Source organism: Mixophyes fleayi, chromosome 4 (genome assembly GCF_038048845.1).
Source record: "Mixophyes fleayi isolate aMixFle1 chromosome 4, aMixFle1.hap1, whole genome shotgun sequence".
NCBI lineage: Eukaryota > Metazoa > Chordata > Amphibia > Anura > Limnodynastidae > Mixophyes > Mixophyes fleayi.
Genome location: NC_134405.1, coordinates 302,622,656 through 302,648,771, shown reverse-complemented (window position 1 = coordinate 302,648,771; position 26,116 = coordinate 302,622,656). Strand labels below are relative to the sequence as shown.

At 33.5% G+C, this 26,116-nt stretch overlaps 2 protein-coding genes across 5 annotated transcripts in view; both read right to left on the bottom strand.

Moving 5' to 3' along the window:
• LOC142152875 (protocadherin gamma-B7-like) overlaps positions 1-26,116 on the bottom strand; it is a 420,392-nt gene that overhangs the window by 351,658 nt on the left and 42,618 nt on the right. The window contains exon 1 of one of the 4 annotated variants that reach the window (XM_075209929.1): positions 23,647-26,079. The exons of 1 other annotated variant lie outside the window; for it this stretch is intronic. In XM_075209929.1, the coding sequence (XP_075066030.1) occupies positions 23,647-26,055 (2,409 nt within the window). In that variant the 5' untranslated portion in view covers positions 26,056-26,079. Of the gene's footprint in view, positions 1-1,998; positions 4,423-13,522; positions 13,751-23,646; positions 26,080-26,116 lie in introns of those variants that run through there. 2 more of the 4 variants (XM_075209930.1, XM_075209928.1) reach the window with 2 other exon arrangements.
• Positions 13,782-16,115, bottom strand: LOC142149582 (protocadherin gamma-B1-like). Its single transcript, XM_075204906.1, has 2 exons — positions 13,877-16,115; positions 13,782-13,790 (listed from the first exon to the last, which is right to left on the bottom strand). The coding sequence occupies exons 1-2, from the start codon at positions 15,929-15,931 to the stop codon at positions 13,782-13,784; spliced, it is 2,064 nt and encodes a 687-aa protein (XP_075061007.1). The 5' UTR covers positions 15,932-16,115.

Here is a 26,116-nt window from a genome sequence, read left to right as displayed (position 1 = left end):
TTCAAGTTATTATGTGACCTTTTGTAAGTGGTTTCTGATGTCTGTGTTTTTATAAATGCTTTTTCTCCGTGTGAGATTATCGCCACATTCTATTGTAAATCAGTACACCTGTGCTATATTATCTTTTCTTACATTGCTTGACTTGGACGGTGAGTACATACTGAAAGTTTAGTGGGTTTTTCACTTTATTACTCATGTATATTTTGCCACTTTTCTATTTTTTCTGGTTTCAGTTATCTCAGTTTTTAAGTGTTGCTTTTGCTCCACATCTGTACGGTTTTGTATTTTTCATGTGCATTTTATGAGTATATGTACTTTGCATTATTTAGTGCATCTTATGGTATGCAAAGAAACATTCTACTAATATGCTTTATAGGATTACATGTTTTTTTTTATCATTGTGAGAATTTATTAACAATTTAACATTTCATTTTAAAAGAAAACTTTTGTAGTAAGTGTTTTTTATTATACAAATATTTTGTAACAAGTGACATCAAATTATAAGAAACACCATCTCACTTTATGTAATGATTTCTAAATTCATAAACAAATTTCTTCAGTTTCATTTGGTGCTAGTTATGATTAAATTCAATTTCAATATACAGATAACACATCCTGCCAAATTAAATATAAAATGTAGCAGTTAAAATTAATCAGTAGGACTCCTACATGTAAAATATTGTAATACTAAATATACATTAACCCATCATAAAACAATCATTTTGGAAAACAAATATGCAGACCGTGTATCTATGTAATAAAAAACAACTTTGCAATACAACGCCTCAACACCTAAATTATGGCTTTATGCATGAAATCATCAATTTAAGTGAACTATGTACTGTAAAATCCTAAAACAAACTACTAGCATCATTCTCTATTATCTCCCTGCACCCAACCCTTTCTCTCCACACAGTACAAACACTAATGATTTATTATTGTTTCTCACATTGCATCATTGAAGCATTAAATATGTATCCATACAGAAACTAGTGTACCTAAGCACTTGGCAATCTTACAATTTATTTATTAAAATCCACACTAGACTCCGACATTCTAAAAGTTAGAAATTACATGTGTTGCCTTGCTTTAATAAATTTGACAAAATATTAGATGGTTAGTATTTACAATGGAATATATCAGAAATATACTACACAACACTCCACATATTTGTTACAAGCACTAAGTTCCCGTAGCTGACACACTTTAAAGCCTCTACTACTTCTCAATGTATTTAGCTCAACAAACAGAGTGACCGATCTGAACCCCATACCCTTACCCTTTAATACCCCCTCCCCCTTCAATATCCCCTCCCCACTATGAATGAATCCATAGACCCACAAACAAGTTTGGTCTTAATCATGATTGGACTTTAAACATTTCTAAAATCACAATATTATTTTACCAGTTGAAAGTTCCCTACTTATACCTCATGGTACAACATGATATATGCAAAATAGGAATCATCAGTAAGAAAATCAGAACATGCAATTAATTTAAGTTGATGATATTGGAATGCATCCTCTCCTGTACAAAGTGTTTATGTGACCGCTTTATGATAGCACCTATGTATTAGTATTTACAATATTTGTCTACCATTCCTCACCTCTCATATCCCTCTCTCTTTTTTTTCTGGAAACCCTCTCCTAATTTTAATGTTGCATGAACAATCATGTCATATATGTTGACAGAAAAAAAATAATATTGACATGAAAGTAAGAAAACAGCTGAGTACTGCACAATTTCATTTCTTTCTTTTATCCATGTAATTTAATCATTTCATAAGTAGCTAGGCAACAATATTAAGTACATAAATTAAATTATCCAAACTCACAATATATTACAAATAGTTACTGTACTGCAACTATCCCATTATCACAATATAAATCATTTATATATATTTTGTGTTTAAATTTTCACTCTAAATTAAAATTAGATTTTCAGTCTATGAAGAACTGTTGAGAAAATATATGATAAAAATTAAATTTTGCAACTCACCTGCTGAAGATTGTTGGTTGTTGGAGGTTCTTTAACATTTTTTTTTGCAATTCCCGAATTATCAGCATCAAGAAGATTGTCTATAGGAACATTTGGTGTAGGTTTCAGAAAACTAAAATCACTTTCATTTGAATCCAGAGCAACACAAACATCATATGAAAGTGGAAAAGGCAAACTTGCAGTACTGTATCTGGAAAGTAACTGAGGATCCATCTGAGAATATATGTTTGGATTTATTGTGCTGAAGCTTGTTGAAGGTTCATCTTTCCTGCATTTTGACAGAACAGCCAAAATTACTGTCAACATGAAAAAGAAAGTAATCAGTGCCAAGGCGATAACTAAATAAAATTGTACATTTGACTGTGTCTCTCCATTTGCTGGTTTACTGTTTAGTTCAGGAATAACATGTTGAAAATCCTCAGCAGCAACAAGATTTAATGTAACAGTGGCTGAGAGTGAGGGTTCACCATTGTCCTTCACTAAGACTACAAGTCTCTGTCTGAAATTGTCCTTCTCTTGAAAGATACGTGATGTTCTGATTTCACCAGTTTTATGACCAATAGTAAAATAGAAGGGTTCTGATGTTTGCATAAAATTATAAGAAAGCCAACCATTGTGTCCAGAGTCAGCATCAACTGCCACCACTTTTGTTACTAGATAACCTTGTTCAGACACAAGAGGAACCATTTCAAACACATTCTCACTTTCTGGTGAAGGATAAAGAATTTTGGGTGTATTGTCATTCTGATCTACTACACATATCGTTAGGGTTGTATTAGTGCTCAGGGATGGTAATCCATTGTCTTTTGCAATTATTTGGAAATCAAATTGTTTCTGATCCTCATAATCAAATGATCGTTGTGCATAGAGAACACCAGTGACTGGGTTAATGGACAAAAAAGAAAATATAGGGAATTTCTCCATATGCGAGTTAACAATGGAATATGTGATCTTACCATTTTCTTCTGTATCAGGATCTGTAGCTTGTACACTATAAACTGAGCCTCCAGGCAAGTTATTTTCTGTAATATAAGCAATATAATGACTCTTCTGAAACACAGGTGGGTTATCGTTTACATCTGATATTATCAAACTAATGTTTTTTATTGTAGATAGTGGTGGAAATCCTTTATCAGTGGCTATTATGGAAATATTATAATATGATGTTTGCTCTCTGTTCATAGCATTTGTTGTAACAATTTTATAATAGTGTCCAGATGATGATAATAACTTAAATGGTAAAACATCTTTAATCTCACAGACAACATCACCATTTTCTTCTGAGTCTTTATCATGGACATTAATCAGAGCAATTACAGTACCTGGTAATGAATCTTCAGAGATTGGAGAAGAGAGGGAATTCAGGGTTATTTCAGGTGCATTATCATTCATGTCTATTATTTGGACCACCACATTGGCATGAGAAACTAGGCCGCCTCCATCCTGTGCTTGAACAGACATTTCATAAGTTTTTGTTTTTTCAAAATCCACAGTTCCTTTAGTTTTTATTTCTCCACTGTTGGAGTTAATTCCAAAAACATTAAATGCATCTTCAGGAATGTCGCTGAATGAATATGTTATTTCAGCATTTGAGCCTTCATCATTATCATTTGCTTTCACTAAAACAACAAGTGTGTTGAGTGGTATATTTTCATTGAGAGTAACTTTATAAACCTCTTGAGTAAATATAGGAAAATTATCATTGACATCAGCGACAGAAATCTTGACTTGCACAGTACCAGTAAGTGTTGGATTACCTCCATCTGATGCTGTTAGTATTAGTTCATAATAACTCTGGCTTTCACGATCTAGAGATTTTTCTAAAATTATTTCAGGAAATTTGGTGCCATCAGAGTTAGTTTTTTCCCCCAAAATAAAATATTCGTTGTCACTGAGCATATATGATTTAATTGAATTTGTACCTAAATCAGGGTCTCTTGCAGTTTGTAAAACAAATCGTGCACCTGGTGAAGTTGATTCAAGAATATCTAATTTAATGGTATCAAGATAAAATTTTGGAACATTATCATTTATATCTTGAATTTCAACCTTGACATTAAAAACATTTAAAGGATTTTCTACCAGTACATCAAAGGTTAGAAAACAGGGATCTGTTGCAGCACATAATGTCTCTCTGTCTATTCTGTCTTTTATGTACAGATTTCCATTGTCTAATTGAACAGAAAAATATTTCTCTGAGACATGAGAAACAAGACGAAATTGTCTATCAGAAAGTTCCTTTATATTAAATCCCAAATCCTTTGCTAAGTTACCAACAAATGAACCTTTTCTCATTTCCTCAACAATGGAATAATGAATCTGAGCAGAAACTGAATGACAAAACCCAGAAATTAAGAAGTAAAATGCTACTTGCCATCCTTTGTATGCCTTTCCTTGGTGGGTCTTCATGTTATCCTTCTGTATCTCAAAGGTATCAATTCAGAATTCCTATGTGCCACAAGCTTTGCAAATCCAGAAGAAGCAGATTAGTAAATGCCTTGTTGTATTACTAATTTATTGATCATTTTGCTATGAGTCTTCTGGCTGTCCACCTTCAAATGTTGTTTTAAAGAGCAGTTTCCTTTTTTCTAAGGTACTACAAGCTAGTTGAAATAAAACACATTTTAAAGTGCAATTTTATGGTATGGAAGCAAGTATTTCTGGATTGTGAAGGAGCAAGAATGGCTGCTTTTCTTGAAGCAGATCTGCAGTGTCTGAGGATACCAGTGAATTCTATTCTTAATGTAATTCCCTCAACTTATTGGTAAACAGCGGCGCTCTGAGGTACAAATGTGGAATTGCAGCAGAAATGATTCTTTAACAATCTATAGCTTGGAATTAAACTAAATAAAATTATACTCAATGAGAAGTTTTGTATGTTTGAATCAATAAATTCTTCTCTCTAAAACAAAATGCATTAAAGAGATTTAAAATGTTTTATAAAATGCCAGTAGTTACTGTTAAGACATTATCAATTGTGCAAAATGTTTTGCTTTTGTTATAGTCAATAATGAAACAATAAATTCAATAGGACACAGATTAAAAGTATAAATAATATGGTGTATGTTTCAATAGTCCATTGGTTTTGAACCTCTTTTCAATGCATAGAAATGACAATTTCCTTTCTTACATGAAAGCTTGAATATATAAGAAAGAAACAATCATTTTCAAGCAGTCTCTAAGAAAAAGTTATATTGCAGTTTTTTATGTTTAAACATTTGAAAACATCTATGTATGTGATATTTGTTGACTGACTGTTCAAGTATGTCTTCTCTATAAAAATTAACTGAATAAGACAATGCATTAAATAAATTCAAAAGTGTTTTACACTACATCAGTAATTACTGTTAAGACTATATTAATTGTGCAAAATGCTTTGTTATAGAGAATAATGAAATCATATTGTAAATATGTTACTGATCCAAAATATCAATAAAGTAAAATGTTGCCATAATCTGAGTTGTGAATCACTTTTAATGCATATGGTCAATATGATGTAAGAAACACTGCTTACTTCCTAGTATAAGAGGTCGCATAGCCAAGATTTTTTTTTTTAGGCAATATCATATATATATATATATATATATATATATATATATATATAAAAATATGTCACCAGTTATATATATAAATATATATATGTATATATATATTTATTTCACAATATATACCATTTTTATTATGCTATTTTGTTAGCACACACACACAATCCTTTACTTTCAATTTAAAAAATATTATACTGCAATGCATAGATTTCAAGGGGCAGATTCAATTGGCCGTGATGTTCTCAGGTAACAGAGTAACACTTACTTTTGCTCGCACCACTATGGGCAAAAGTAAGAGTTACTTTCATTAAAACAAATTACAGCATAGTGTCTCGGGATCGTTTCGGAGTGATTTTTTTACTAATTGAATCTGCCCCCAAAAGTGATTTTGCCTAACATGAACCATGCTCTTATTTGAAAACTATGTTTTCCACATCACTTTTACAATGTGAAAATCATGTGGAGAAGACTACTCTATTCACAAAGTATGACAAATAATCGTCCACCAAATTATGGATTGTTGTCCTAATGAAACAGAGTTGGTATAAACATGGTGTAAGCAGGGAGAAATTTCATTGCTACTGATTATTTCACAGACTCTTTTAATTACAATGTATTTCAATGGGCAGCTTTGAAGTGTACTACTGCATAATGATTTAGAGGTAGTGTGAAGATATCGGGGTTGGTATACTTTAGTGGGTTCTTTTGTCAATCAGGCACAACTGCAAAAGGATGAAGAAGTTCAGTTTTATTTAAAAATTCCCATGGTACAACTGATTGTTCCATTTACAGCCAGGCAGTAACAGAAAACCTTACAGAAGGCACAGAAAAATAACCACTAGAATGCCCGTATTACCGTTCTGATTGATTAGCAGGATTTATCAACCAAACATTCCCATGGTGAGTCTAAGATAGTAGCTCTTTGTTCGCTGTCATACTAGTTAATAGCTTTGTGTCTCATGGCCTGGGATACCTTCTCACATAGGCAGTTACCGACAATGGATAGATCAGACTGACAGAACTTGATCCCTGCTCAGCCTTCCAATCCACACCAACAGAAAGTTTGCATCCCCACTTATTACCCCTATAGATATCTTTCCCATAGTGAGCTGCCTGGTGCCATGATGTATGGAATAGCCTAATCCTATGTATATCCTATCTTTTCCCCAGACAATAGGGCTTACTGAGAACATCAATCAACAGCTTCCCAAACTATACAGTATGCAAAGTTTGTTAAGTGCCAGTGATTAAAGAATGGGCCCACTTTATTTTCGGCACCCACCTGGCTGCATTTTAAAGAACCCCCAGATAGAATTTACACAATCATACACATTTGATTAACATATAAACTCAATAATTAACTTTTACAAATACATTACATGCAATATCAATATACAATGGTCCCCAATGAATAAATGTGTCATAGGTACCTACATGGGGAGTCTATATACAGTTGTTATGCTACTGCACAATGTACACATATTTTGCGGTTATATACAGGAGAAAGGGGGTGTTTAGAAATGTCCTTTGTGGTACTCAAGTTGGTCACTCTGCTTTCTCCGCAGGTGGTATTTACAGAGTGTAGAGAGTCCTCTCCATTCCTTCACATGCATTTGGCATATTGTCCACACATTGCCCTTGCAGAAGCAACCAATTCAATCAAAAATAAAACAGAGTGGCTCCATAAGAGGTTCACATTGCCTAACATTAGAGGAAGTACTGCCAGGTTGTGAAAACAGGGAGAAAACAATCTAACTGACAACATCAAGCATGATGAGGCTGTGAAAACATGGGTATAATGCAGACGGCGAAAGAGAAGCACTGAGAAGTTGTAATAAACAAAGGGATAGTCTACTGGAAAAAAAGAGGGCAAAGGGTAGCAAAAGAATTGGGTATGCACTTAACTAATAATGGAGAGGTGCTGCATGGCTTGCAAATTGGGAGAGTTGCTAGCTTAAAATAGAGTAAAACTAGTATCATGCAATGCATATGAGGTCTTACATCAGCCCTGTGACCTAAATGACAACAAATAATTGCTGATGGTAGTAACTGTGGTTAGTTACAGGAGGCAAAGAAGATACAATGTGCATTATTAATTTGTATGGTTCAAGATAACAGGAATGCATTTTGTTTGTTATACACACATAACAAAAACTACCACCTGTGACAAACTCCTATGTCATTTCTTTTTTTTAAAATCTAGCTTTGATGTACTTTCCAAGTGAGGAATAATTAAACGTGTGAAGTAGAATGTCCAAAGTTTGGCGATGGGATGATTTGGGATAACAAAAAGCGGTGAAACCTTTACATAATTTACATATACAAAAATGTTGTTCTTATCGTAATATATCAACATATGAATTACTATGAACTACACCTGATGAAGTAGCTATTGTGAAACATCTTTGGCCTGATTCATTAAGGAAAGTAAAGCAAAAAAAGGAGTAACTTTGCACCTTGGCAAAACCATGTTGCATTGGAAGTGGAGGTAAATTTAAAATGTAGGGACAGATTTATATTTAGGATAGGTCATGTCCTACATCAACTTTAAATTTGAGTGTAAAAATAAAACTATTAAGTATTTGTGTGCTACATGAACAAATAGCCATTATTTAACTTATGTGCAAAATAATAAACTAATTTGCACTCCTTGCATTGTAATATGGTTTGTCCAGGAGAAAACTCCTGCTTTTATTTTGCCTTATTTTCCCTAATAAATCAGGCCCATTGAGTCTGCTATTATATTAAAGCTGCATTCAGGTATCTCATCTTATCTGCATAAATGGTACTTCAGTGCTTTAGAAAAGAGGGCACATATTATTAGAATGTTAACACAATGGAAGTATGCAGCAAAACAGAGTATGAGAATACCATGCTTGATAGAATTTCAAAGAAAAGGCAAAGAAAACACATGCTTGAGCTACAGACTGCTTAACAGGGCTTTAATAGGCTGGTCATCCAGCTGGATAATGTGCAAACACAGACATAAAGCATTTTGAGCGACTGATATTGAGGATGCATAAAGAGCTGCATGATGGAGGGATATTTGTACTGTTTAAGATATTATTGAGGATAAGTAATTAAGGGTGTAGCTAACTATGGAAATTAAGATGTGGATGCATAAGTAGTTTGAGAAGCTTTAATGAATATGGGAGTTTTCAGTGAATGTTTTAAGATTTAATGAGTGAGTGCAGCACGGTGGCTAAGTGGTTAGCACTTCTGCCTCATAGCGCTGGGGTTATGAGTTCAATTCCCGTCCATGGCCTTATCTGTGTGGAGTTTGTATGTTCTCCCTGTGTTTGCGTGGTTTCCTCCGGGTGCTCCGGTTTCCTCCCACACTCCAAAAACATACTAGTAGGTTAATTGGCTCCTATCAAAATTGACCCTAGTCTCTCTCTGTCTGTCTGTGTGTGTATGTTAGGGAATTTAGACTGTAAGCTCCAATGGGGCAGGGACTGATGTGAATGAGTTCTCTGTACAGCGCTGCGGAATCGGTGGCGCTATATAAAGAAATGGTGATGATGATGATGTGTGAGATGTTCAGTAGCCTATTTTCAATGTTTGTGCGGCACAGTAAAAGCCTTTGAGGCAAAAACTTGAGCTTGTAATAAATATGTAAATGATTTTTCTCTAAGAACACATTTTTTTAAAAAATATTTCTTAACGTCAATTTAATAATAGAAAACCTTTCTATAGATCCAATTTCAATTTTAATCGAAAATGTTTCACATTTGTTCCTTTTATAAGGTTTAGCAAGTTAAAGCCGTAAACAGAACTAATGAACAATCTAACCCAAATAATACCATATATTATATCACAACTCATACAGCATTTTTAAATGCAAATTGTTCCAAAGAGAAGAAACAAGAAATGGAATATATACTATCCAACAATTATTTGAGAGAGATATCAAACGGAATACTCCTAATTCTTGAAATAGGGCTTCAGAATGAGATGGTCAATGAAAGCCTCATAGACACCCTGTTCCAGCCATTTGGCAGATATGTTGTGAACAACTTAACCTCCTTAGCAAACTCTTTAGCCAGGGAAACAAACTGTGGAATGCTGCTACTGCTAATTTCAGATTATTTACATCCATTTTTCCCAGTTTGAGTTCAAAGAGTTGAAATGTTCTGTTTTCTCTTTATAGAGCGATTCTAAGTATTTTTGCACTGTTTTATTGAGTGTACTTATTTCTAATCCTTCTCATAGTCTTCTACTGTTTTTGTAGTTTTTTCTTTATATTATAGATCTTTCTTATACGCTTTAATAAATTACACCTATTTAATGGAAATAGAATGAGGTATAAATTAGTTTATATTTTTCCTTACAAGAAGCTAAAGCATCTGGCCTTCCAAACTCGATGGGAGTCCAATAGTTAGCACTTACCTAATGTAACAGTAACTATTAATTACTATTGGTCCTTATCATTCTATAGTAAATCATTAGATTAAGGCATTATATTATTTTTGGATCTTTGTTTGGTCTTCAGTGGGTAAAGGTAGAATTATATTAATTTTTAGGAAAAATTACCATTATCTATTAAACAATATTAACTTCATATAATATACTCTATCATTATAAAATCAACTAATTAGTGTGCTTATATCTTAAGATGTATCACTTATTTATTTTAAATACATCATGTATTGATTATTTTTAGAATATAATATAATTATTTGAAACATTATTTGCTCAACCACCAATCTCCTCATACCATAGGAAGTTAAGGTCTTGATCGATAGTTGAAGTTAAGCAACATCTAGTATATTTTTGATGGGTGATATATATGATAATTATAATTTCCAATTGTCAACATATATTTTTTAAGTGTTACTCTTGATATATATTGGTGATTTGACAATTAGTATACTTTATGCCATATAAACTCTAACTGTTGAGTTTCAATGAATTTCTGTAACGTAAGTTAATTTTGCTTTGCCTCTTCTGTGTATAATAAAGTTTTTACCAAAAAACACTAAACACTGTTTTGTTTTGTTTTTCATTGTTGTGACTGTTTAACTTTTGACTTTATTCACTGCATTATGGTCCTTTTACTAAAATGCAATATCAGGGTAATGAGAAACATTACATTGTGTCACAAAGTTAGGAATTTATGCAAACAGCCCCATTCACCAAGCTGCATGGACCAGTAGTATTGCTGAATGAAACTCCACCTTTAACATGATAATTTCATTATTTCCTATCGGAGTGCTGAGACCACTGAGATAATGATCCCAGTACATGCAATTACGCATTGAATGCCACCTCTGGTGTTCACAGCTCCAACGCCCACTCTGCACCAGAGGAGCAGGTGTAAAATCCCAAGGCCCTCAATCTATAGGCTCAACATCTAGAATAAGGATTATTTTTTTACATGTCTTGTATTTTTTCAATCGTCAATCAGGAACATACACATATTAATGGCACACAACACTCCCACACACCATTAAGTAGAAATACATATGGCTGTAAAGAAAGTGCCTGATTTTTGTTTGGACACAAAAATTGTACGCAATTTGCGGTTAAAAAAGAGTACAGAACTTGTGTGTAGTTCTGACCATATTCAAATCCAAGAGTATCACAATCACACTTTTTCCATTTGAATCTGGGTGTAAGTACTCTGCCTAAAAGTACACAAAAGACATGCAGTATGTGCACAAGCATCTGTGCAATATAAGGTTACAATATTACTCATAAAAAAAAAGTTATAAGATGAATAAACAACTCTTAACAGTATAATCATTATCAAAAATATGAATAAAAATAAAAATAAATGTATTTATTTTTTAAACATTGAATACATAAATAAATATGCTTTTGTCCCTTCCCTCCCCCATTCCATGTCCGAATTTGCGTTCGGACATGAATTTCATGTCTATTGGCACAAGATCCATTTCTGGGTATGCTCAGAGCTATTTCATGCAAGATACACTACTTAAACAGACATACTTTGGGAAAGTTTTTTCCTTTTACATTCTGATATGACTGCCAAAATGGCAGTTAATATGAAAAGAAAACAAAGCATATGCTATCACTAAGTAGAGTTGTAAATTAGGCTGAGGAATTTTGTCTTGTAATTTTTTGGTAGAACTTCAATGTTCACCTGCAATTAGGTTAATGTTAATTGTTGCTGACAAAAAAAGAATCTTCTTTGTCCTTCATCATAACCACAATTTTTTATTGCAAGGCATCACTTTCTTAAAATATTTGACTTCAAATTTAACGTGTATTGAAGCCAATGATGAAATGGGAAAGTTCTGAAACTTGTATAAAATGGTAGGAGAGCCACACATTGGGTCCAGAATCAACATCCACTGCCACCACATTCGCTGCTAGACTGTAACTCCCACACACAAATGTTTGCATCTGGGCCAAGTGAATTATCTATCTTAATCCTGTTAATATTTTTATAACTATAATATTAAATAACGCATATGAAGAACCATTAATATGCTTATGGAATTCCATGAATATTGTTTATAATATTGTCAGATTTTGTTTGAAATTTAAAATTTAGGTTCATAAGAAAACATTTATAGTAAATCGATTTTGTATTATATAAATATTTTATAACAACATAACCTCACATTAGGTAATTATTTATAACTCCAAGCACAAGTTTTATTGAGTTCAAGTTATGATTAAATTTCAGCTAAATAAATAGATAACATATCATGCCAAATTGTATACAAAATTAAGCAGACCAAAATAAATCAACAGACTCTTATGTGTACTAAGACACTATTACAATTCTAATTATATTTTAAACAATTATAAATCAACAATTTTGGAAAACAAAGATGCATGCTGTGTATCTATGGAATACACAACAAATAAACTTTGCACTATAGAACCTTGTGGTTAATTTCAGGTTTATGTATGAAACCTTCCATTAAGAAGACATTTTCTGCTGTATTAGTAAAATCCCAAAACAACCATCTAGCACTATAGTCTGTTACTAGCCTATCCAAAACCGTGTCTCTCCACATGGTACAAACACTACTGATTTTTTCACCATTTCGTCTGGTTCCATCGTTAAACCACTAAGTGTGTCTCCAAACAGAAACTAGTGCAATTAGGCTCACAATCCCCACTTGTGTCTCTTGTATCAGTTTCTTATTCCTTCTGAGATTGTAAGTTCTTGTAAGTACAACCTTCCCTCCATTTGTCCATTTTACAAGTAAAAGTTAATACTACTACCAAACCAACAATAGCAATATACTAACATGCTTTATAATGTATAAAACATGTTTAAACATAGTTTTGTATATTTTATAAATGGGCCTTAATTAAAGAAAACTGGCTTACGTCAAAGCTATACACACACACAATGTAATATGGCAAATGCATAATCTCATTGCTGAATTTTACTACCAAGGTATTCATAAACTTTTATTTATTAAAATTGCCATTAGTCACTGACAATTTAGCACACAAAAAACTGATCTGTGGTACCAAGCATTTAAAAAACTAACAAAAAAATATGTAGCTCTTGTTCAAGGAGTTTAATAAAAATGTATTGCTGCATCTTGAAAAAGACACAATAACTTTTTATACCTGTATAATACCTCGGCTTAACTTCTGTTACTTTTGCAGTTAGTTTGGTAATATAAAGTGCCGCTTCAATCCACTAAATTAAGCATAGAAACATTTTCTAGCCAGAATAAAAACATATCTTGAAAGCAATTGATAAGGCATCTGATGTGTGGTGCGTATTGTAATTTTTCTGTAATATATATAATATATTAATGCATTTTATGAGTAGCTAAGTAAAAGTAGTAAGTGCATACATATTGTCCAATTTCAAATTAAATTAAACATATTTAGTTTCTATTTTGTCACTATCACAAATTTGCTATGTAAATATATCACCTGTTTTCTGAGCCGATATTATTAACTCTGTATTTAAATTAGATTTCCAGTATGTGAAGAGCTATTGACAAAACACATTATGTGAACATAATTTTGTAACTCACCTGCAGCAGGTTGTTGGTTGTTGGCGGTTCTTCAACAATTCCTTTAGCAATTCCTGAATTATCAGCATCAAGAAGATTGTCTATAGGAACATCTGGATTTGGTTTCAGAAAACTGAAATCACTTTCATTTGAATCCAGAGCAACACAAACATCATATGAAAGTGGAAAAGGCAAACTTGCAGTACTATATCTGGAAAATAACTGAGGATCCATCTGAGAATATATGTTTGGGTTTATTGTGCTGAAGCTTGTTGGAGTTTCATCTTTTCTACATTTTGACAGAACAGCCAAAATTACTGTCAACATGAAAAAGAAAGTAATCAGTGCTAAGGCGATAACTAAATAAAACTGTACATTAGACGGTGTCTCTACATTTCTAGGTTGAATACCAAGTTTGGGAACAACATGTTGGAAGTCCTCAGCAGCAACAAGATTTAATGTAACAGAGGCTGAGAGTGAGGGTTCACCATTGTCCTTCACTAGGACTACAAGTCTCTGTCTGAAGTTGTCCTTCTGTTGAAAGATACGTGATGTTCTGATTTCACCAGTATTGCGACCAATAATAAAATAGAAGGGTTCTGATGTCTGTATAAAATTATAAGAAAGCCAACCATTGTGTCCAGAGTCAGCATCAATTGCCACCACTTTTGTTACTAGATAACCTTCTTCAGACACAAGAGGAACCATTTCAAACACATTCTCACTTTCTGGTGAAGGATAAAGAATTTTGGGTGTATTGTCATTCTGATCTACTACACAAATTGTCAGGGTTGTATTAGTGCTCAGGAATGGTAATCCATTGTCTTTGGCAATTATCTGGATGTGAAATTCTTTCTGGTCCTCATAATCAAATGATCGTTGTGCATAGAGAACACCAGTGACTGGGTTAATGGACAAAAAGGAGAATACAGGGAATTTATCCATATCTGAGTTAACAATGGAATATGTGATCTTACCATTTTCTTCTGTATCAGGATCTGTAGCCTGTACACTATAAATTGAGCCTCCAGGCAAGTTATTTTCTGTAATGTAAGCAACATAATGACTCTTCTGGAACACAGGTGGGTTATCATTTACATCTGATATTATCAAACTAATGTTACTTATTGTGGACAGTGGCGGAGATCCTTTGTCAGTGGCTACTATAGAAATATTGTAATATGATGTCTTTTCTCTGTCCATAGCATTTGCTGTAATAATTTTATAATAGTGTCCAGATGATGATAATAATTTAAATGGTAATACATCTTTAATCTCACAGACAACATCACCATTTTCATCTGAGTCTTTATCATGGACATTAATCAGAGCAATTACAGTACCTGGTAATGAATCTTCAGAGATTGGAGAAGAGAGGGAATTCAGGGTTATTTCAGGTGCATTATCATTCATGTCTATTACTTGGACCACCACTTTGGCATGAGAAACTAGGCCGCCTCCATCCTGTGCTTGAACAGACATTTCATAAGTTTTTGTTCTTTCAAAATCCACATTCCCTTTAGTCTTTATTTCTCCACTATTGGAGTCAATTCCAAAAATGTTCAATGTATCTTCAGGAATGTTGCTGAATGAATATGTTATTTCAGCATTTGAACCTTCATCATTATCATTTGCTTTAACTAAAACAACTAGTGTGTTGTGTGGTATATTTTCATTTAGTGTAACTTTATACACCTCTTGAGTAAATATAGGAAAATTATCATTAGCATCAATGACATAAATTGTGACTTGCACAGTACTAGCAAGTTTTGGAATACCTCCATCTGATGCTGTTAGTATTAGTTCATAATAACCCTGGGTTTCACGATCTAGAGATTTTTCTAAAATAATTTCAGGATATTTGGTGCCATCTGAATTTGTTTTTTCCCCCAATGTAAAATATTGGTTATCACTGAGCAAATATGATATTATTGAATTTGTACCTAAATCAGGGTCTCTGGCATTTTGTAATGCAAATCGTGCACCTTGTGAAGTCCATTCAAGAATATCTAATTTAATGGTATCAAGATAAAATTTTGGAACATTATCATTTATATCTTGAATTTCAACCTTGACGTTAAAAACATTTAAAGGATTTTCTACCAGTACATCAAAGGTTAGAAAACAGGGATCTGTTGCAGCACATAATGTCTCTCTGTCTATTCTGTCTTTTATGTACAGATTTCCATTGTCTAATTGAACAGAAAAATATTTCTCTGAGACATGAGAAACAAGACGAAATTGTCTATCAGAAAGTTCCTTAATATTAAATCCCAAATCCTTTGCTAAGTTACCAACAAATGAACCTTTTCTCATTTCCTCAACAATGGAATAATGAATCTGAGCAGAGATTGAATGATAAAACCCAGAAATTAAGAAGTAAAATGCTACTTGCCATCCTTTGTATGCCTTTGCTTTAAGAGTCTTCATGTTATCCTTCTGTATCTCAGAGGTAGCAATTCAGAATTCCTATGTGCCACAAGCTTTGCAAATCCAGATGCAGCATTTACACTATTAAATGCCTTGTTGTTTCATTTCTTGGTCATTTTTCTGCTTTGTGTTGTCCACCTCCAAATATTGTTAGAAAGAAATTTCTTTATCCCATCTAAGGTTCTGCTAACCAGTTGAAATAATGAACATTTTAAGTACTATTTTATAGAATGCAAGTAAGTATATCTGGATTGTGAAGGAGTAACAATGGCTTCTGTTCTTCATGCAGATCTGCAGTGTCTGAGGATACCAGTGAATTCTATTTTTACTTTCATTCTCTCAACTTATTGGTAAACAGCGGCGCTCTGAGGTATAAATGTGGAATTGCAGCAGAAATATTTTTTTTAATAACATATAACTGAGAAATAAACTAAGAAATATAGTTAAATTATGATAAGTTTTATATATTTAAAACCTTTGAAAACATCTATGGTTATGAAACTTGTCAACTGAATATTATAATGCTCTAACGAGGTTTTACATGTTTTGCAATATATCAATAGTTATTATTAAGAAAAAATCTGTTGTGTGCAATTATATGATTTTGTAATAGACAATAAAAAATATAGTAAATATATCACCAAATAATAAAAGAAATAAAGTGTGATATGTTTCCATTATCTGTGCTATGAATCTCTTTTTTAATGTATACTTTAAATACAAATCACTCTTTCCTTTTCATTAGAGCTTGAATGTCTTAGAATGAAAGACAATATAATAGGATTTTTTTTATAAAAAGCATATTGCACAACGTATACTATTAATTCTTGTATTAATGAATTCTTAATAATATACCATTTAGGGTAGGGAAAGTCAATTTCTTTAAAATTAAATTGGAAATATTATATTCAAATATGTTTTTTTCAAAAGGTGGCTCTTGCCACCTAACCTGAATCATACTCTCATTTTCCTACTGAAAAAGATAAAAAACAATCAAACATGTTTTTTGTTAACACTAAGCATGGTTTACCTATGGAATTATTTAATTGATAAAAATATTTTTTACATGCTTTTTGGGGAACTTTGAAGATTATGACTGAACAATCAGTTAGTGTTTATAGCAAGCAGGGATAGATCTAACTACCCGCACAGGCTGTTGACGTTCCTCCAAATGGCAGTCGACTGCCCTTATAAAAGCAAGTAAGTCTAGCAAAATAAACAGAGTGGCTGTCTTAAAGGTTGAGGGGGTTTTACTGCCTGACATTACAGGGGGCCCTGAAACCCTGGGAGATTCTAGCTGACAACAACAGGTACAATGAGACTGTGAAAATATGGAATTAGTGTGGCTGACAAGAGGGAACAGGACACCTTGAAGCTGTAAAACAAGGTGAACAATCGGCTGGCAACAAAGTGCACTGTGTGGTGTAAAACATGAATTATAAAATGACTATATAAGATATATATAAGAGTTGCTTACTTGACAATGGATTAAAACTAGTATGCTACATTGCACATTGTTACCATATCATCATCAGCTGTTTATATAGCTCCACATGTTCTGCAGCATTGTACAGAAAACTCACTCAACCAGTCCCTGCCTCATTGGAAATTTCAGTCTAAATTCCCTAACATACACACACACACACACACACACACACACACACACACACACACACACAGACTAAGAGAGACTTAAGTCAATTTTTAATAGCAGCCAAATAACCTACTAGTATGTTTTTGGTGTGTGGGAAGAAACCAGATTACCTGAAGCAAACACATGCAAATACGGGGGAGAACATACAAGCTCCACACAGGTAAACTGATGGTCAGGAACGTAACTCATGAACCCAGTGCTGTGAGGCATAAGTGCTAATAACTAAGCCACTGTGCTGCCCGATTACCATATAGGTAATTGTTTAAATTAAATAAAGTATAATTTAGTAGGTAGTAGGAGTAAGGGAAAATTGTGTGAAATAACATATAATAGATAATAGTTTTTATATATATATACATATATATATATATATATATATATATACAAATATATACACACATATATATATATATATATATATATATATACATATATATATATATATATATATATATATATATATATATATATATATATACATTAGTAATATATTGATGAAATCGTTTAAATTACATGTTAGATACTTAAGTAAATCAGTTTGTATATGTATGCATAGAGATGTATATCTGTGTTTGACTGGTAGACTGAGCCATTGTGTATTACGAAACAGGTTGCCTTTGCACAGATTATTATTAGGACCTCCAGTCAGGACCAGACAATGGGTCCATTGGTGGTCAAGATTTACTTTTGATCAAGTCACCTAGATTTGTAGAGGTCCAAATATACTAAGGTATACGGCAAGACCTCATTGTAATTTAAAATACAAAGAAGTGAAGGCTGTTATCATAGAGACTTAAAGCATGCTGTAATTTTGTTTTTTTCTGGATTTCAACATACCATGAGAAAGCTTAGATAGGTAAATAAAAGTATGGGTATAACGATGAGGGGTCAGCGCTGAGGGTCTTGTGAATGATTGGAATCTTGGAATTGCTTTTAAAGGTTTTATATAGGACCTACCTTATCCCGTCCCATCTCCACAAGATACGACCTTCTGACTCACAATTATGTTGGTGCCATTGCGGGGCAGTTGGAGATGTTCTCCATGTGTTTTGATCCTGCCCAGTAATCCAGCTGCTCTGAGTAGAGGTTTTCCATTTAGCGGCAAAGGACACCAAGGTGTCCATGGCCCCATCACCACTCATTGCCCTCCTCCATCTATATCCTGAACAATTGCCGAAGCACTACAAATATGTGTAAGGACATATCCTTATTGCCGCCAGGGCGGCAATTGCACAACAATGGAAACAACCTCTACCTCCCACCACACATAAAATCACAGCCAAAATCCAGCTTCAAGATGGAGACATATGATGTCCCAAGCTCTATGGTCACCATCTTTTCCCATAGTCAAATGGATGGCCTGGCATGAGTTCACTACAGATGGTGAAGGCTCTATGCTATTACATTCACCGAATTTGACTGCCTTAGCCAACTTAACACCAACCGACCAATCTCTCACCACTTAGTTTTAAGCATCACGCAGAAGTTTGGAATCTGTGTGTTCAATTGTCTTCCATTTACTAATGTCAAGTAAAATCCATATTTTGTTGAGTTTTCTGTTATGTCTCCTCCCCACTATGTACACATTCCAATTCCCCTCCTTTTTCTGTAGCCTGGTTTTGGGATAATTTATCCCAAAAATACTACACTGTTAGGTGCCCTTCTACTATTTGATCGGATTTGGCTGTTTTGGAAGAAAGGCAGCCGTCTGTTATTTAATGAAGCATTGAAAGAGGTGTACCTGGACTTTATACTGTATGTAATATTAATACTGGGTTGAATGCCATCTTTTACTGACTTAATTTTATGTAGCTATATATATATATATATATATATATATATATATATATGTATATATAATCTACCTTTCATGGAGTTTCAAGCAGAATGTCTGAAGTTGGATTTTGGAAAAACAGTGGTGACAGCATTATACTTGCTTACAAACATGTTTTTATTTTAGGAGTTTAACAGATCATATAACTTTGAACTAGGGTTTTAGGTACTGTCATTTACACTTGATAAATAACTTATTGTAAAAAATATTGTGTGAATTACTAAACTAAAGCTGTAGTTTATATATCTTCTTATCTTCAAATATGGAATTTTATTGTATTACAATAAGAGGGAACATGTTAATATATTGATAACACAATACAGGAGTACGCATCAAGACACAGATCATGCTTGACAAAATTTAAAGCAATGACACACATGCTTGAGATACAGTGTGCCTAACAGTGCTTTAAGAGACCGGTCATCCTGCTAAATCAATACAGAGACAAAATAATTGATATGCTATGCATTTTCCAAAAAGTAGCTGAGAAAGATATTACAAAAGTTAAGTTTGACAAGAATATACAATCAATTACCTGTTCCACAAATAAAGGCGGCTGGATAGTTAGAATTAATGCTTAAAATTCTAATAAAGAAGTATTCCTAATCCCCACCTAACATATACACAATTGGATGAAAACACAACAAAGGAACACTTTTAGAATGAAATGCACCTTTAATACAAGCCACAAAAGATACTTTTATTAATGGTAACAATTTAATGTTTGAATTTATGAATAAAGCTAGAACAGCAGGATTTTCAAAAACAAACAAACAAAACTTTAACCACAATTTATGTGGAGGAACAAAAAATATTTATGAAATCATATAAAATCAAATAAAAAAAGTTGACACAACAAGTTATATACTGCCCTCTTGTTGATAACTGGCGTTTACGCATGCCAAAAGAGGGGACACCCATCTTTCAAATTAGGGTATTTCTGATTTTATTGAAACTAGAATTGGTGATATCTGTGCCCTCCACCTCCATCCCTGACTTCTTAATGCTTTCTGTAGTGTAGGGTGTTATTATGTGGTGATCACACATGATAACTTCTAAGGAGTCATATAGTTTAAAAGAGGGGACTTCCCACAAGTCTGTAGGTACCAGGATGGGGAGAGATCAGGCATTTTTAGTGTTCTAGCCCAATTTCTGGCTACTTAGATTTTTCATGAACTGTTTTGTTTTTCCATCTTTGGACCCCATGAATGCAAAGGTTAAAAGCTAAAAATGTATTTGTGCCTCTTACTAAATTGCAATGTTGGGAGATAACAGCCAATTACTAAATGGTGGCAGCCATGGACTTTTCCTCAGTATTATTGAAAAAAACTCCACCTTTCAGATGTTTAATTTAATTATTTTCTATGGGAGTCCTGGGACCACTGCAATAATGATCCCAGCACATATAAATAGGCATTGGATGCCACCACCAGTGTACACGGTACTACCCACAACTTGGGTGTAGGCATGTTCCCCGCCTGTCAGGACAGAAGACCAGGCAATTTATTTTTCCCCAGCACCCACACAGTACAATGTGGTACCAGGAAGGGTCCACCTTAAGAAACTGTGGACTGTTTCAAATTGCCAACCTAAAACCCGGTGTATAGTCCTGGGATTAAGTCCCTCCCATTAAGTCTTGTATCAATTTATTTTCTTATTCTTTGTGAGATTATAAGCAACTGTAAGAATTGCCCTCCCTCCATTTGTCTTATGTCATATCCCTGTACAAAAAATCACTGCAGAATATGTTGGCACATTATAGGTAAAAGTTAATACTATTAGCAAAACAACAATAAAATGTATTAAAATGTCATAAAACATATGTTGTGTATTGTGTATATAATTAATAATTTCAGAATAATAAGTTGTGCCTTAATTAAAAAACAATATTTTATTTTGGCTGACTTCAAAGACTGTTTAATTGGGCTAATGCATAATCTAATTGCTGAATGACAACATTGCTGTAATCATATGTTTTTATTTACTGAAGTTGACACTAGATGCAGACAATGTAATTGCCAAAAATGACTTGTGTTGCCAGGCACAATTTTTTTTTTAATGTACACCTTCTTTAATAAATGTAATAAAGTTTTAGTGATCCAGATTGAAAAAAACAAGATGGCTAGTAAATAACATGGAATATATGATAAGTATACTACCCAACACTCCAAATAGTTTTATGAGCACTTGGCTTCCATAGCTGAAACACTCTGGAGGCCATAATAAATCTCAATGTACCTAGCTCAATCAACAGATTGAGATCATTGGCTTAACTCAACAAATTAGCATGTTCCTAACCATGTACTCCTAACTCTACAATCATCCCTTCTATTTCTAAGTTTTCACTAAGATTGAAATCATAGAACCACATTCAAATAAGACCTCCAACATCTCTAAGATCACAGTATTATTTCCCCATATTTCCCTACTAAACAAGGGATCATCAATAAGAAAACCAGAATATGCAGCTTAATCTGGTTGACAATATGGAAATGTATCTTCTCTTATGTCAACTGCTCAAAGTGTTTATGTGGCTCTTTCTTTTAGGATAGCACCAATGAAACAGTATCATATTTGTCTACATTTCCATCCCTCTCATATCCTGACCCTCTTTTCTGCAACCCCTTCCCCTAGTTTTAAAAATGTATGTAAAATCAAGTATTTTTTTATTAAAACAACCCAAATAATTTCATTTTTAACAAATTGATTTGTTTCTTTTTTGTAGGATGGGAAGGGCATGCATAGGTAGAGACATGTATACAACAGGTTAAAATATCTAACAATAGATTATTATAAACAAATATTTGAATGGCCTAAAATGGCTCTAAGATACCTAGAGAACATGAGGTAGCTTAAATACTAGGGAGTGTTATGTCCTGGATGATAATTATAGTGTCCCATACGCTGCTTTAAGCATGCTTATTTGGTTATATGGATATATAAGGTTCAAGAGGATGTTGGAATCCTTGGAGGACATCGGTTAGGATGACTTTAAAAATAAAAAATATTAAGTACCGTATATACTTGAGTATAAGTCGACCCGAATATAAGCAGAGGCACTTAATTTTACCACAAAAAACTGGGAAAACTTATTGACTCGGGTATAAGCCTAGGGTGGGAAATGCAGCAGCTACTGGTAAATTTCAAAAATAAAAACAGTGCTGGATATCATTAACACTGGGCTCCCAATAATACAAACGTGAGGTTGTAAATAAATATATCAAAATGTATTGTTATTAAACATCAATAAAATTATATAAGTACATAATATATACTCATATCCTAATAAATTGTACACAAATGGTTAAACTAAATCCTTTGCACTAGGTATCAAGCCTAATAGGTGAACACAGATATAAATAACATTCACTAAAGACAACTCAGATCATTAATATAGAAATCAATGAGACAGTCTGTGGATACTAAATACATGTGCCAGTTCCGTTTATTCTCCTTTAGAAGGTGATGAGCAGTTACTCCTACGTGTTCAGAACAGTACAGTAATTTAGGCTTTAGTAATGCAAAAGATGCTGCTAAAATAATAGCTCAGATAAAGATAAGTTTGATTTTGTTTGCTGGAAGAAACATTTTAACAGAACAATACAATTTGCTTTGTGTGATTTAACCCTTATTATACTTGAAGTTTGGGATGTTTTTAGACTTTTCAATGATTTCACAGTTATGCAAAGGAATCTTCAGACACTTATTAATAGGTGACAAAAATGAAAATATTGGACTTTAGAAAACTGATGCAAAGAATTGCAGTGGACAAGTCAGGGTACTCACATGTGCCTCTGACCAACGGGGCTAGATGGAAATATCCCGGTCTTTAGCTTTGACTGACAGGCTCCTTTTCATTTAACTTTATTGTTCCATGTGCAATGAACAGACAAAAACGGGCTACAATAAAATGGTGGCTGACAGTGATCCACAGAGGCTGCAGATGCCTGCAGATGAGCGGGGGAGATTGGAGAACGGAGACCAGGTAAGTGGGACTTGAGTATAAGCCGAGGGGGGCTTTTTTCAGCACAAAAAATGTGCTGAAAAACTCGGCTTATACACGAGTATATACGGTACATAAATTAAATAATTAAATTTATATTAAAAATATTTACCGCACTAAAACTTCCACAATATCAGATATATTCACCCTGTATTTAAAATAGATTTTTAATCTTTTATTTACTGTTGATAAAATATATTATAAGAATGTAAGTTTGCACTCACCTCTAGAATGTTGTTGGATGTTAGAAATTCTTCAACATTTTCTTTTGCATTTCCCGAGTTATCAGCATCAAGAAGATTGTCTATAGGAACATTTGGATTTGGTTTCAGAAAACTGAAATCACTTTCATTTGAATCCAGAGCAACACAAACATCATATGAAAGTGGAAAAGGCAAACTTGCAGTACTATATCTGGAAAATAACTGAGGATCCATCTGAGAATATATGTTTGGATTTATTGTGCTGAAGCTTGTTGAAGGTTCATCTTTCCTGCATTTTGACAGAACAGCCAAAATTACTGTCAACATGAAAAAGAAAGTAATCAGAGCTAAGGCGATAACTAAATAAAATTGTACATTTGACTGTGTCTCTCCATTTGTTGGTTGAATGCCAAGTTCGGGAACAACATGTTGGAAGTCCTCAGCAGCAACAAGATTTAATGTAACAGTGGCTGAGAGTGAAGGTACACCATTGTCCTTCACTAAGACTACTAGTCTTTGCCTGAAGTTATCCTTCTCCTGAAAGATACGTGATGTTCTAATTTCACCAGTATTATAACCAATAGTGAAATAGAAGGGTTCTGATGCTTGTATAAAATTATAAGAAAGCCAACCATTGTGTCCAGAATCAGCATCAACTGCCACCACTTTTGTTACTAGATAACCTTGTTCAGACACAAGAGGAACCATTTCAAACACATTCTCACTTTCTGGTGAAGGATAAAGAATTTTGGGTGTATTGTCATTCTGATCTACTACACAAATTGTCAGGGTTGTATTAGTGCTCAGGAATGGTAATCCATTGTCTTTAGCAATTATCTGGATGTGAAATTCTTTCTGATCCTCATAATCAAATGATCGCTGTGCATAGAGAACACCAGTGACTGGGTTAATGGACAAAAAGGAGAAAACAGGGAATTTATCCATATCTGAGTTAACAATGGAATATGTGATCTTACCATTTTCTTCTGTATCAAGATCTGTAGCTTGTACAGTATAAATTGAGCCTCCAGGCAAGTTATTTTCTGTAATGTAAGCAACATAATGACTCTTCTGGAACATCGGTGGGTTATCATTTACATCTGATATTATCAAACTAATGTTACTTATTGAGGACAGTGGTGGAGATCCTTTGTCAGTGGCTACTATAGAAATATTATAACAAGATGTTTTTTCTCTGTCCATAGCATTTGTTGTAACAATTTTATAATAGTGTCCAGATGAGGATAATAATTTAAATGGTAATACATTTTTAATCTCACAGACAACATCACCATTTTCTTCTGAGTCTTTATCATGGATGTTAATCAGAGCAATTATAGTACCTGGTAATGAATCTTCAGAGATTGGAGAAGAGAGGGAATTGAGGGTTATTTCAGGTGCATTATCATTCATGTCTGTTACTTGGACCACCACTTTGGCATGAGAAACTAGGCCGCCTCCATCCTGTGCTTGAACAGACATTTCATAAGTTTTTGTTCTTTCAAAATCCACATTCCCTTTAGTTTTTATTTCTCCGCTATTGGAGTCAATTCCAAAAACATTCAATGCATCTTCAGGAATGTTGCTAAATGAATATGTTATTTCAGCATTTGAACCTTCATCATTATCATTTGCTTTCACAGAAACGACGAGTGTATTGAGTGGTATATTTTCATTTAGTGTAACTTTATACACCTCTTGAGTAAATATAGGAAAATTATCATTGACATCAGAGACAGAAATCTTGACTTGCACAGTACCAGTAAGTGTTGGATTACCTCCATCTGATGCTGTTAGTATTAGTTCATAATAACTCTGGGTTTCTCGATCTAAAGATTTTTCTAAAATAATTTCAGGATATTTGGTGCCATCAGAATTAGTTTTTTCCCCCAATGTAAAACATCGGTTGTCACTGAGCAAATATGATACTACTGAATTTGTACCTAAATCAGGGTCTCTGGCATCTTGTAATACAAATCTTGCACCTGGTGAAGTTGTTTCAACAATATCTAATTTAATGGTATCAAGATAAAATTTTGGAACATTATCATTTATATCTTGAATTTCAACCTTGACATTAAAAACATTTAAAGGATTTTCTACCAGCACATCAAAGGTTAGAAAACAGGGATCTGTTGCAGCACATAATGTCTCTCTGTCTATTCTGTCTTTTATGTACAGATTTCCATTGTCTAATTGAACAGAAAAATATTTCTCTGAGACATGAGAAACAAGACGAAATTGTCTATCAGAAAGTTCCTTAATGTTAAATCCCAAATCCTTTGCTAAGTTACCAACGAATGAACCTTTTCTCATTTCCTCAACAATGGAATAATGAACCTGAGCAGAAACTGAATGACAAAACCCAGAAATTAAGAAGTAAAATGCTACTTGCCATCCATTGTATGCCTTTGCTTGATGAGTCTTCATTTTATCCTTCTGTGTCTCAGATGTATCAATTCAGAATTCCTATCTGCCACAAGCTTGGCAA